The sequence below is a fragment of the Myotis nattereri genome (genome assembly GCF_964212035.1).
Source record: "Myotis nattereri genome assembly, chromosome: 16".
Lineage (NCBI taxonomy): Eukaryota > Metazoa > Chordata > Mammalia > Chiroptera > Vespertilionidae > Myotis > Myotis nattereri.
The window spans coordinates 54,324,086-54,336,443 of record NC_138091.1 but is presented as its reverse complement, the minus strand read 5'-3'; the positions used below and the strand labels follow the sequence as shown (position 1 = coordinate 54,336,443).

Here is a 12,358-nt window from a genome sequence, read left to right as displayed (position 1 = left end):
ACGCCTTAAGATAAATTCTTCTAAAACCCAGAGTCGCTGATCCTCACGGATAAACTAATTACACGGCAGGAGTTTCAAGTCTGTTTCATCCACAGGCTCTGCTGTTTAAAGCCTTTTGTCTGTACACAGAATAGAAGGCTGCACCCGGTTAGAAGCTTCTGGCAAAGTAAATCTGTAAAAAAGCAAGCGGGCTCTGAGCTCCCCGCGCCCCCACAGCGAACTCGCGGGTAAGCACGTGTTCCGTCCCCAAGGACAGCTCCCCGAGGGAAGGCTCTCGGGAAACCTTCCAGAGGCAGTGGAACCGTCAGGCCACAGGCCCCCACTCTGCCTCTGGAAGCCCCCCCCCAACTCCCTTCCTCCTCAAGTCTCCCCCAACTTCACCTACTTATCCCTCCCCCGTCTTGGTTCCAAGATGCACGGATCTAGGTTTGTTCTCTGCCTGGAATATCACTTTTTTTTTTTTTACATTTCTTTTAGTTTATTGAATTTGGTGGCATATAGTTTCTCTGGAATGTAACTTTAGTAACTGCTTTTCTTTCCTTTTTTTTCTGACAGCCTGAAAAGTATCTATTTTCTAGTTTACACATATTAATACAGATTTAAAAATAAATTATAGGCTTTACTCGATTCTAACAAATCCAAAATCTTAGAAAAGTACTACGAAATAAAAAAGTATCACCTTTTTAAAAATGGCAATGTTTTCTGCTGCAATATATATTAATAAACAAATCATGGTATGTCCCACCAACAGAACACTCGTTAGCAATACAATGTAATGAACTATTTATTCATGCACACATGAATGAATCCAAGATAATATGGTGAATCAAAGAGACGAGGCAAAGGAAGAAGCATATGCTTCTATTTCTGTGAAATCCCAGGAGAAACTAATGTATCTAACAGCAAGTCCATGGTTGCCTGGGGGCAGAGGTCTGTTTGGGGTGCCTAGGAAAAGTACAAGACAGGAAGAATTGTGGGGTGGCCATGGCTAATGTGGACCAGTGGTTAGAACACCAGCCCACGCACTGATTCTGGTCAAGGGCACATACTTGGGTTGCAGGTTTGATTCCTGGCCCTGGTTGGGGTACATGCGGGGGCAACCAATCGATGTGTCTCTCTCATATCGATGTTTCTTTCTCTCTCCCCCTCTTCCTCTCACTCTCCCTCTTCCTCTTCCTTTCCCTCCCCTTCTCCCTCCCTCCCACTCTCTCTGAAAATCAATGGAAAAAACATCCTCAGGTGAGGATTAAAAACAAAGTTGCTACTGTTCCATGTTGCACATGAACGTCTCAGAGTGAAAAGGGGCAAGTGCTGGGCAGAGACACTGCCAACTCACAGCAGGAAGCAAGGCGGCGACGCAGAAACACAGAACGGGAACCTTTCTCACGCGAACAGCTTTAGAAAGGAACGTTTCTCATTTCATCTTTTTTACTCTACTTTGAAAATGCACCCCAAAATGCATGTGTTCACCAGACTAAAATGTTAAGTGTATTCCCGATGGCCCTAAAAACAAACGATGAGGCGTTGTTGGAAACCAGCTATTTTGTTTATTATTAGCAACTTTTAAAAAAAGGAAGTAGTTGTAAATAATATCATATAGGTCTCTTTCCTTCTATAAGGAAAAGAAAAAGAAGGTAAAGATAGAAATGACCCTATTTCAATTCAGGCGTTAAGAGTAAACTATCTCCCTTGTAACAGGAAGGAAATACAGGGCCCGCATGGCCTGCGCGTTATGTAACTGCTGGCACTGGAGCAGCCGTGACCTGCCGATGCCGGGCTGGGAGGGCTGGGAGGGCTGGGAGCGCGCTCCTGAGCGGGCGGGCGTCCTGGGAAGGGCTCGGGTTACAGCTAGATGCTCACGGTATTCACGTTTTCCACAGGACGAGGAAACACAATACACTCGGAAGGGCAAGAGCTCACGCAGGAAACCAACCGCTCAGCTCCGGCTGGTCTGAATGAATGCAAACACCAGCCTGGTTCCCACAGGCCTGGGGGCACGGCTACTGTTCCCAGGACAAAGCCCTCTCCTTCTCTCACTTCTCTCACCAGAGTCACCCGCACACCCTGCCAGTCCCCGCAGAGCTCCTCTGACTTCCCTCGTGCTCCCAGCCCTCCAGTGCCCCGTGTTCCCTAGCGTCCCCCCTCCCCGCCCTGGAGCCCTGTCACTTAGGCTAAGACACAGCCAGACGCTGGCAGAGCAGCGCTGCGGGAGAGCCTGCGCATCAACAGGCCTCGACTTGAATGCCAGGGCCGCCACCACCCACTCCGTGGGCCAAGGATGGAGTCTGGGGGAAGTCTACTCCCCGCAGGGCACCAGGTCAGAGACCAGAGGCCAGGGAGGCGGGAGGCCACGGGGAGGGTAGAGAAGGACTGCAGCGGGCCTCCAGAGCTAGGGAAGCCGGGCTGGGCGCTGCTGGCTGCCTGGCAAGCCGGTTTGTCTGGAGGAGAGCGGCCACCGCGGGCGGGCTGTGCAGACCCATGGCAGCTCCGAGCTGTGGGACCCGGGCAGTCTGCACCGAGAGCAGGTGAGGCAGCCAGGCGGGCCGGTCCCTGGCCAGCACCTGAAGCCTGTCTCCTCATTTGTCAAGTAGATAAGACAAGCTGCCAGTCGGAAGTAGGTCCTGGAGATGTCAGGGACAGCAGGTGACTAGCGAACAATACTGTTCTGTACATTTACTGTCAAGTTGCTACGAGACTAACTTAAACGTTATCATCCCAAGAAAAAAAGTGTAACTCCGTGGGGTGACGGATGTGAACTAAACTTGTGGCGCTCATGTCACCTGTCACAGCATCGTGGTGCACCCCTCACACTGCCCCGCGCTGCCGGCGGACTGACGGGACAGCGGGGGAGAAGCTGCCCAGCCAGGGTGAGCGGGAACCGGGACGCGCCGTGCTCCTCAGACCGTCAAATGTTCAAGTGTTTCCGAAACGGTGGCTCCTCAGCAGGACCCGTCCCCAGGGCCCCCCCACCAGGCCTCCCATGGACTCCCGCTGGGTGAGAGCAGGGCCCACGGAGGTGGTGCGGCTGCCCCTGCACGGGCCGGCTGGGAGCCCGGCACACCCTCCGGAGGTGGGACCCCTACAGGAGAACCTGTGTCAGTCATTTCCCCGCGGCACCCAGCCCTGCTCTCTTCCTGCGGACACGGCTAACATTCTCAAATTCAGCTGCTTTGAACGTTCTAACCTGTTAAAGACAGGAGACAAAGGACTCTAAAATCTCCTTCATGGGAAAAACAGCATGACCCGGACGGAGAATGGAACACAGAAAGGCGTTTCCTCCCCTTTCCCACGGGGGGCGCCAGAGCAGTAGGGATGCTGCACCGACCCTCATGTCTGTCAAGACCCAGAAGTTGGGAGCAGACGCCCTCTCCTCAGCCTCCCCATCAAAACTCAGTTAAAGTAGCATTAAGACTCTCACTACGGATTCACTGTAGGGAGGGATGCCCCCTGAAACAGCCAAGCCAGGCAGCCGCTCAGGAGAAGCGGAGAGAGTAACACAAGAACCTTTATCTCTTCCCCGGCCTCCGGTTGGGTTTCAAACCAAACCCGATCGGAGGGCCTGGCTGACTGGGGTTAATCAAAGCAAGCGAAATCTCTAACTCGGAGAAACTGCTCACTCAGCCTGCAGACGTACAACCCCTTCCACAAGAGCACAGGTTCCGTGATCCTTCAGAGTCCACCAGTTGTTTTTATTATAATGTTACTCAAATATGTACAAAGTCGGGGAAAACTCATACAACGGTCAAACCAAACTAGCAGCACGTGCAATGGGAAGGATGGCCTCGTGGCCACCATCGGTGCTCACCGTGAAGAGGAACTGATGGGCCGGCGCAGCTGCTCCCCGCCCGCCCCCCCCCCCCCCCCCGCAGGCCCGTGAGGCGGCTGCTGACTCCCCACCCCCCACTTCTCTCTATTTAAACCTTTGTCCGCTCCCGTGTAAGAAACTTAGCCCTCACCTGGCTCCAGCACACCTTTTACATATGAGTTCCACCTCCACTCTTCTCGCATTTGTTTCCAACCGTTAAAGTAGTATCATTTGGAGCCAAAAATAAACATACACACAAACCTCATACTGTCTGACAGCATCCGCTATCTCCACGTGTCTACGTATTTTTTAAACATGTTTTTATTAATTTCAGAGAGGAAGGGAGAGGGAGAGAGAGAGAAACATCAATGATGAAAGTGAACCAATGATTGGCTGCCTCCTGCACACACCCTACAGGGGATCGAGCCCGCAACCCAACCATGTGCCCTGATAGGAATTGAACCTGGGACTCTTCAGTCCGCAGGCCGATGCTCTATCCACTGAGCCAAACCAGCTCGGGCTCTACGTATTTTTTCGATGGTCAAAATAAAAGCATTCCCCCATCCTTGTCAGAGAATTCAAGGGTACAAGCTGGAAAAACTAGAAGTACCCACATCTCTAAGTAGATACTTAAGATATCTTATTTCTGTCAATAAGCCTGGAAGGTCAAATGTTTCACTGGCCAGTTTCTTAAAGCCCCAGGCAAACAAGAGCATCTGCAGTACTAGGAAAGGGCTCTCTTCTCATCGTTTTTCACGGGCTTAATTGTGTCTTTAAAGCAATCACGTGACTGACTCATGATCCAACGGGATCCACAACAAGCCCTGATTTTCCATACGATTTTTTGTCTAATAAAGAGCAAACTTTACGTGACAACAAACAGCAGCTTCGCACTCCTCTGCCGACCGGAGGGCTGGGAAGAGCGCATCTTCCTTCCCGGAGCGTGAAAAATAAACTGCAACTTCAGGAGAGCACGTGGTGTCCGGGCAGCGCAGCTGCCAGCCTCGCAGCTGCCGTGTGTTTGCCCACACACAGGAACGGGATGAGCGATGGAAATATGATCTGGCTTCGTGAGCCAGAATAGAACTGCCGCGTCAGGGGGCTGCGAGCAGCGCTGGTGTCACCCATCAGGAAGGCATCCATCACGTCCTATTGATTCCACGCCTCACGCACGAGCTGTGCCGCACAGGCCCTGCAGCGTCTGCTTCTCCGTCCCCTGCCCCAGGGCCCACCCTCTGCGTCCAGCGGTCACCACTAGCTCATCCTCTACCTGCTCTTAGCCACTGGTCTTCCTTTGCTGAGAAACTAACAGCATGGCAATCATGAGATGTAAATTAAAGATATCTTTAGACTGCATGGAATAAGGTACAGTGAGTGAATTCCTCAGGAACTTGCCTTTTAGATCTGGAATCTATCAAATATAAAAGACAAATAAAAAACCTAAAGAGGTACGCAATTAGTTTTGGTTGACATTATAGTTAAAACCTAGAGGTTAAAACTGTACAATAAACATAATGGCCCCAAGTGGAAGTAACCCAAGTGTCCACTGATGGATGAATAAACAAATGCAGTCTGTGCGTGAAATAAATTATTCAGCCTTAAGAAGGAATTCTGACACGCGCTACCCCATACTGAAGGCACCGTGCGGAGTGAAGGGAGCAAGTCACCAAGGACAAATACTGTATATGATGCCACTCCCAGAGGGAGCAGTCACGTCATATTCAGAGGCCAGGCAGAGAAGGGAGGTGTTCGCCAGGGGCTGGGGAGGGGATGGGAATTAGTTTTCATGGGGACATTCCGAGGACCCCTTAGTCGGTACTCAAATCCATTTCTGAGGGCGTCCTATGTGCTCAGGATAAAAAGCAAGATGGTTGGATTTGCTCCATCAAGACTCCTGGCCGCAGGGGAAGCCAGAAAGCCCAGCGGCCCGGGCAAGGCACAGCGAGCAGCGCGGTGACAGGGAGCAGCGGCGCACAGAGCGGGACTCCAACCAGAAGGGAACCGGCCAGTTCACCTGAGCGGCCAGGCAGACAGGAGAGCAAGAGGGGAAAGGGATCCCGCAGGCTGGTGTACGGGTGACCTTCAGACACTGCCCGGACCCCAAGAGCGAGGTGTGGAGCGGGCGTGGGGTCTACATGCGCCATGAGCAATAGAGAAAGGAGGGGGCAGATGGGAAGGGCTCTGGGGACCACGCTCAAGAACCTGAACTTCTTGAAGGTGAGGTGCAGCCACTTAGGAATTTTAAACTAGCAAGTGGCATGTTCAGATTTCCAATTAGAGCGCCTGGGGCAGCAGCCAAGAGAGAATGGGCGGTGAGAACGGGCGTCCGGAGCTGAGATTCACTGGGCATTATGGGCCCTGCCGCCCAGCCCGGCGGGAGAGCTCCGAAGTACAGAGGGCAGGCTTCCGAGTGGAGGGGGACTTAGCACATCTCAAGACACATACAGCACCCACCTTCCATGCCGCGCTAATGACATACACATAAAGACCTTGCTAAAAAATAAAGGCCAGCAGCCCTAACATCACAATGTACCTCTCGGGGATTGTAACGCATCATATGCATTGTTACAACATGTAAAATGATTCCAGGAGAAATATACAGAGCTGTCTGCTTCACTCTCATACAGGTTAAAAACCAAGAAAGAAGGACTAATGATACATTGGCCACCAGGACCTCCTCTTCAGTGAACTTGAGTGGGAGCCTCCCCACCAGCCCACATCCCCATCGGGCCTCTGACCGACTCCGCGCAAAGCACTGGCTGCCTGAGCGGCACGGCGGGCTCCCAGCCCCAGGCCAGGCTGCCCCACGCCCTCCCGCAGCTGCTACACAGCAGCCTCCGCATCAGACCTGCCAATACACTCCTTGGGTGCTTCCTGCATACACATCAGGACTGGCAAAGTGGTTAAAAAGTAACTATAAATAAGGGACCCAGTCCCATTGGGGATGAAATATGTTATACCCTGTTGGCAACTCAAAATTGCACCAGATAATGAAACAAAAATAAAACAAGAGAATGAAAAGAGCAACAAGGCACGCTTTCTTGCGGCCATTTAATCAACGGTACACTGGCAAAGAGTCTTTTTGGTTATTCAACCCATAGAAGTACACTGCTTAACCTACTGTTATGGTACCTGGCAACAGGGTTTTGCATAATTTATAAAGGTGTAAGAAAAAAAGCCAGGAACCTCTGAGAAAAAAAAGAAGCTCCACTAACAAGTGAAAGGACAACGCTGCCTACACTGAGGCCCGAGGGAAGCGTGAGGCCTCTCAGGGTGCAGGGAAGGGGGCGGTCAGGAAGACTAAGATTCCCAGGCTGCCCTGGCCAGTTGCTCAGTGGTTGGAGCATCAGCCTGCAGACGGAAGGGTCTTGGGTTCAATTCCAGTCAGGAGCACATGCAGGAGGCAACTGATCATCGATGTGTCTCTCACGTCCCCCCTCCCACTCTCTCTAGAAAATCAATAGAAAAAATATCACTGGGTGAAGATTAAGGGAAAAAAAAGGTTCCCAGAGACAGATGGGGAAAGGCAAACACTGAAGACAAGGAAGGAAGTATCAAAAGAGAGGGGAGGGCAGGAGACGACATTGTGAGTGGCAAACCGGCAAACCAGCACAGAGACCGTCAAAGTTCTGTGTTGCAAACTTTGCTTAATATGAGAAATAAGGTTGGACAGAGAGGGTAGGACACAGAGGACCTTGAAGAAGCAGCGAAGGCGTTCAGAAGGCTACACCAGCGCACAGAGGGCTGGAACGGGGCTGGCCAATGGAAACAGTGTCTGCAGAAGAATGCAGGGTGACCTGCAGGACCGAAGATGTGAGAAGCAGCCAGTGAACTCTGTCCCTGCCCCGGTCCAGGGGAAGATGGCCAGGCCAAGTCTCACTAGCATCTCAACTAGGAAGCATGACAAGCAATGGCCCCTCAGAAACTGGAAGAAGGCAGCAAGGAAGGCCACAGCACGGCAGGGGGGCCGCAGGGTTGGAGCAGCTGACACAGCACGTGGGCTGACACCCAGGGGAGGGAGCACGCCGAGTGGGCAGAGCGGCAGCTGGTGGTGGGGAGAGGCTCCCGCGCACAGAGGCCCACCACGGGGTGAAGTTCCAGGGAGACGGTTGCTGAGGCCCCAGCACTGCAGGAACCCCCTCCCAGCTCGAATTCCTGCATTTCCGCACCATTCCTATCACCAGCCTAACAATCCTCCCCCCCCTCCCCTCCCCTCCCCTTCTCCTTCCCCTTTCCTCTTCCTCCTGGAGCTCCCGGGGTGGGTTCTTTGCTCTTACAACCAAAAGCTAAACCAACACACAGACCATGCAAGCAGGAGGCAAGCGGTTCAATAAGCTGTTGCCATAAACACTGAACAGCTCTGGCCCTTAAGGGCAATAGGGAGCTAAAATCAGACCAGAAGAGAAACAAACAAAAGCCTCACACCTGGCAGAGGGGCCCAAGGGAACTTCCTGGGGGAACGAACGGTGCAAAGGGTCTGATCCTGGCAGAGGTGTGGCCACTCTTGTCAAAACTGATCCAACTGTACACCTGCCAGCGACCACCTCACGCCGAGTAAACGGTATCTCACGCCCTAACCCGAAACTATCCCCTTCAGAGGGCTTGAACTTTTGTTTTGTTTTCAGAACTGGGTTGGTCTGGATAAACCTCACCGAGGACGCAGAACAGAAGCAGGGGCTTAAACACCTGACTTTCGATGTGTACAGAACAGGAAGAGAACATCCAGCCGCGTGCTTGCAGTGGGGGGGCGGGGGCGGGGGGGGGGCTGAGAGAGACCCAGTGGGGCTTAGCAGGGGGCTGGTATGCTGTGGTTCCCGACCTTGGTTCAAGCTCACAGCGTCCTCAGGGCACATGTTCAGGCCAGAGCATTGCCTGTGTGCGCGTTAGACCTAACAGCAACACTGAACAGAGGGCGGGAACACCTGCAGCGGCCCGAAAGCTCTGGGAATGTCTGCGCTGCTTTGCGTCTAGCGGAATGCTTCTTTTCAGCCACACTCTCCAGGCAGGTCACAGACTAGTAACCCCACTGCTGGAATTCTAATGTGACTCATGAACTTGATACTAGGGGCAAACACTAATTCAGCAGAGGGATCAGAATCATGTCGATTCAACTCCATCGTATGGTGCTCGGTTGCAGGTAAAGGAATTCACCCATGACCACAGCGCTCTTCCGAACGGGCAGCGGAGGGGGAAACCCTCTCCGAATCCTTGTTCCACTTTAACAAACAAAAAACAGAGCAAAACCCAGAGGAAGAAGCATTTGGTCAGAATCCCACTTCTGTGTTTTCAAAGGGAGAACCGACTCAGACGTTACCCTGAGGGGCGTGTTTGAAAAACAATCGTGCAGATTTTGATTTCCAGAGACTTCGAGTTTAAAAACATCTCACAGAATCTAGATACAGTTCATAAGCATAAAACACAAAGTACAAAGGGAGCAATGGGGACAAACAACAAATCCGTTTATAGATCATCAAATCCAAACACTTAAAAAAACATAAGAAACCAAAGAGGAAACGGACAAGCGCAGTACTCACAGCCATAATCAGCTCGAAGGGGTGTTTGTACACCCTCACGGGGGACTGGTATTTCTGCACCATGACTGTAATGGACCTGCAACCTTCTCACACCTGCAAAACACAAACGTGAAAAATAGCCAGGACGGGGGAAGACTGAGCCTGGATTTGTACGTCACGCTCCACTCTAAGGGTAGGAAGGAACCACAACAGGTCCTAACTCCAAGCACACAGAAATCCAAGGTGACACCAAGGGCAGGGGAGGCAATGGACAGTGAGCGAGGGGGAGGGAAGCCCAGTGGAACGAGGGGAACGGCCCTGGCCTGAGGCCCGAAGGCCTCGTTCTGTAGGCGCCTTGCTGGGCCTTTCCCAGGGCCGCCCTGGGTTAGAGTCCTTTCCAGCAGTGAAACGTTACTATCTGATTATTCTGATAACAATACAAACAGCTCCTGAATCGTTTTCTCCTAGACAACTTCTACTAGAAGCCAAGTAAAAATGGTGGCATTCTAAGATATTAAGTGCAGGGCCACAGAGAAATTTAAAAGTGGGGAACAAAGTTGGGGGGGGGGGAATACCACTGTTATCTCAAATTATGGAATACACCTCAAAAGCTGGCTTCAGCCTGGCCAGTGTGGCTCAATGGTTGGGCATGGACTCATGAACCAGGAGGTCACACTTTGATTCCTGGTCAGGGCACATGCCTGGGTTGTGGGCTCCATCCCCAGTAGGGGGCGTGCAGGAGGCAGCCCATCAATGATTCTCTCTCATCACTGGGGTTTTTTTGTTTTTGTTTTTGTTTTGTTTTTCATCACTGGGGTTTTTATCCTTCTCTTCCTCTCTCTGAAATCAATAAAAATATATTCTTTAAAAAAAAAAAAAAGCTAGCTTCAAAGGAAACTGGCCCACCCCCACTTTGGAAGCGCACAAGCACCATTTCAGACACCTGTCTTCCAATGGCAGCACCGCCCAGAACTCTGGCCACAGGCTCCTCTGAAGGGTCCAGCCTCAAACAGCTGTCATATCGATAAGCAATCAACTCAATGCTGGTGCCTCCTTCCCGCGGCAAGAAATCCACGCTCCAGTCCCCGCCCCCAGGGGTTTTTCTGAAAACACACTGTACTCCTTCCCACCCCCATTTCAACGTGAGAAAGAAAAATACATCCCAAGAGCCCACCTGCCCTGCAGAGGACGATCATGAAGGGCGTTGCTGTGCGCCGAGTGCGGGGAGAGGATCCTCAAGCGTAGACGTGGACTATCCTCCAGGAGCCCGAAGTCTAGATGCGAACAACAGCACAACACAACACAATCACAAAGACAGGCTGCGCGGGACTGCTGTCTGCAGCGCTACCGCCAGGCAGGTCCGGGCTTCCCGGGGCCTCCGCTCACATCCCTCGCCGGGAGGCGGTGACGGTGGGAAAGGGCACGCACTCCCGGACCGACAGCCTGAAACCTGCTCGGGGTGATCGGCGGGCGACCTCGGGCCAGTCACGTGACCTCTCTCGACCCGGGCGCCTCGGTAAGAGGCGATTTCGGGTGAGATAACCTTGAAAGACGTCCAGTTCTACAATCATGAGACTCAGAGCCACGCTCGGCTGGAAGCGTCGTTTCTCTCCGATGCTGGGACCCCGTTCTAGTTAGTGGGTGCACAGCAGGGGGAAACCATCATCTTCTTAAATGTAACAGGGGAAGTGAGTTCAGGGTGCCTCCCGGTAAGGAGGAGGCTGACTGTCGGGGGTAAAAAGGGGTGAGCGGGTGCGTGGAAAAGGCAGCGTGCGCGGTGGAGGCGCCGTGCCCCCACTCAGGACGCACTGCTCCGCGGGACCCGAGGGGCCGCGCCGAGGAACCTGCGAATTCACAGGCTCCTGCCAGTTCCCCGCGTCGGATGCTCGGTCCAGGGGAACGTCCTCCGTGGGAATCGGAGTTACCCGGCCGAGGGCGTCCAGGCCCGGGCAGCCTCTATTGCATGACAATCGGTCCCTAAGAATTAGCCAATGGCCAGACCCAGGGGGTCAGACCCAGGGAGTCCGTCCCGAGCAGGCTCGCAGGGCGGCCGGGCCCTGGGTCACCGGGCAGGGGGTGCAGCGCGGCGGCTCCGGCGGGCCCCCCAGCCCCGGCCGACCGGGGAGGTGCGCTGCCCGCAAGGAGGGGTGTCCGAGTGGGCAGGCTGGCGGGGTGGGGGCGGGGAGGCAGCGACGGGTACGGGAACGGCGGCGAGGGCCGAGGGGTAGCGGGCCAAGGACGGGAGGAGGGCCGGCTCGGGGCCGAGGGGGACAGGGGGGCTAAGAGGAGCCGAGGGCCCGGGCCGAGGGGAGCCGAGGGGAGCCGTGGGGGCCGGCAAGGACGGGCCGGGCCCGGAGGCGGCCGCCCGGAGGGGCCGCGCGGGGGGCGCTCTCGGACCCGCCGCGGCGACGCGCGCCTACCTCTGTCAGAAGGGCCGGGCCCAGGACGCGGGGCGGCGGGAGGCGCTCATCCCCGCGGCTCCGCGGCGCCGTCGCTGCTCCACTGCCAGCGGCCGGAGCTCGGCCACCGGTTCCGGGGGTGGTGGGCGGGAGCGGGCGGGGCGTGGCGCGGCTCCAGTGGTTGTTACGGGTGACGGGGCGGGCGGGGCCGAGCGGCCGGAAGCGGCGCGCGTGCGCGGACGCGGCCGAGGCGGGGGAGGCGGGCGTAGCCGCGGTTGCTAGGGAGGGGGTGGGGACTAGCGCGGCCGGGCCGAGTGCGCAGGCGCCAACTCCGGGCCGGCGAGCGTGGGAGGAGCTCCGAGCGGGGTCGGCTCCGCAGTTCGGCTGGTCTCGCCGAAGGACGCTGACTCCGCCCAGTTTACGTCATGGGGGCGGGACCAGGGTGAGGGGCGGGGCAGGGCGAAACGCCAAGCGGGTGGCGGGCACTTGCCGAGAGCAGTTCCGCTGAATCGGAACAGGGAAGTCTGCACTGTTTCCAAAAAGCTGGGGCCTCGGGCTCGCCCGTCTGCTCCGAGCCCCTGCCCCCAGACGGCCGGCCGGAGCTGCGGTCCCCTCGAGCTTCCTCATTTTTTGTGGACGGC

At 54.8% G+C, this 12,358-nt stretch overlaps 1 protein-coding gene across 4 annotated transcripts in view; it reads right to left on the bottom strand.

The window, feature by feature from the left end:
* Nucleotides 1-11,917, bottom strand: part of SEC14L1 (SEC14 like lipid binding 1) — a 40,808-nt gene extending 28,891 nt beyond the window's left edge. For 3 of the 4 annotated variants that reach the window (XR_013996952.1, XM_081109199.1, XM_081109200.1), the window contains exons 1-3: nucleotides 11,739-11,917; nucleotides 10,493-10,592; nucleotides 9,340-9,432 (exon numbers count right to left, since the gene is read on the bottom strand). Coding sequence is in view for 3 of the 4 variants with exons in the window: in XM_081109199.1 (XP_080965325.1) it covers nucleotides 9,340-9,402 (63 nt within the window). In the remaining variant the exon portion in view is untranslated. The remainder of the gene's footprint in view (nucleotides 1-9,339; nucleotides 9,433-10,492; nucleotides 10,593-11,738) is intronic. The other variant, XM_081109201.1, reaches the window with a different exon arrangement.
* Between the last annotated feature and the right edge of the window lie 441 nt (nucleotides 11,918-12,358).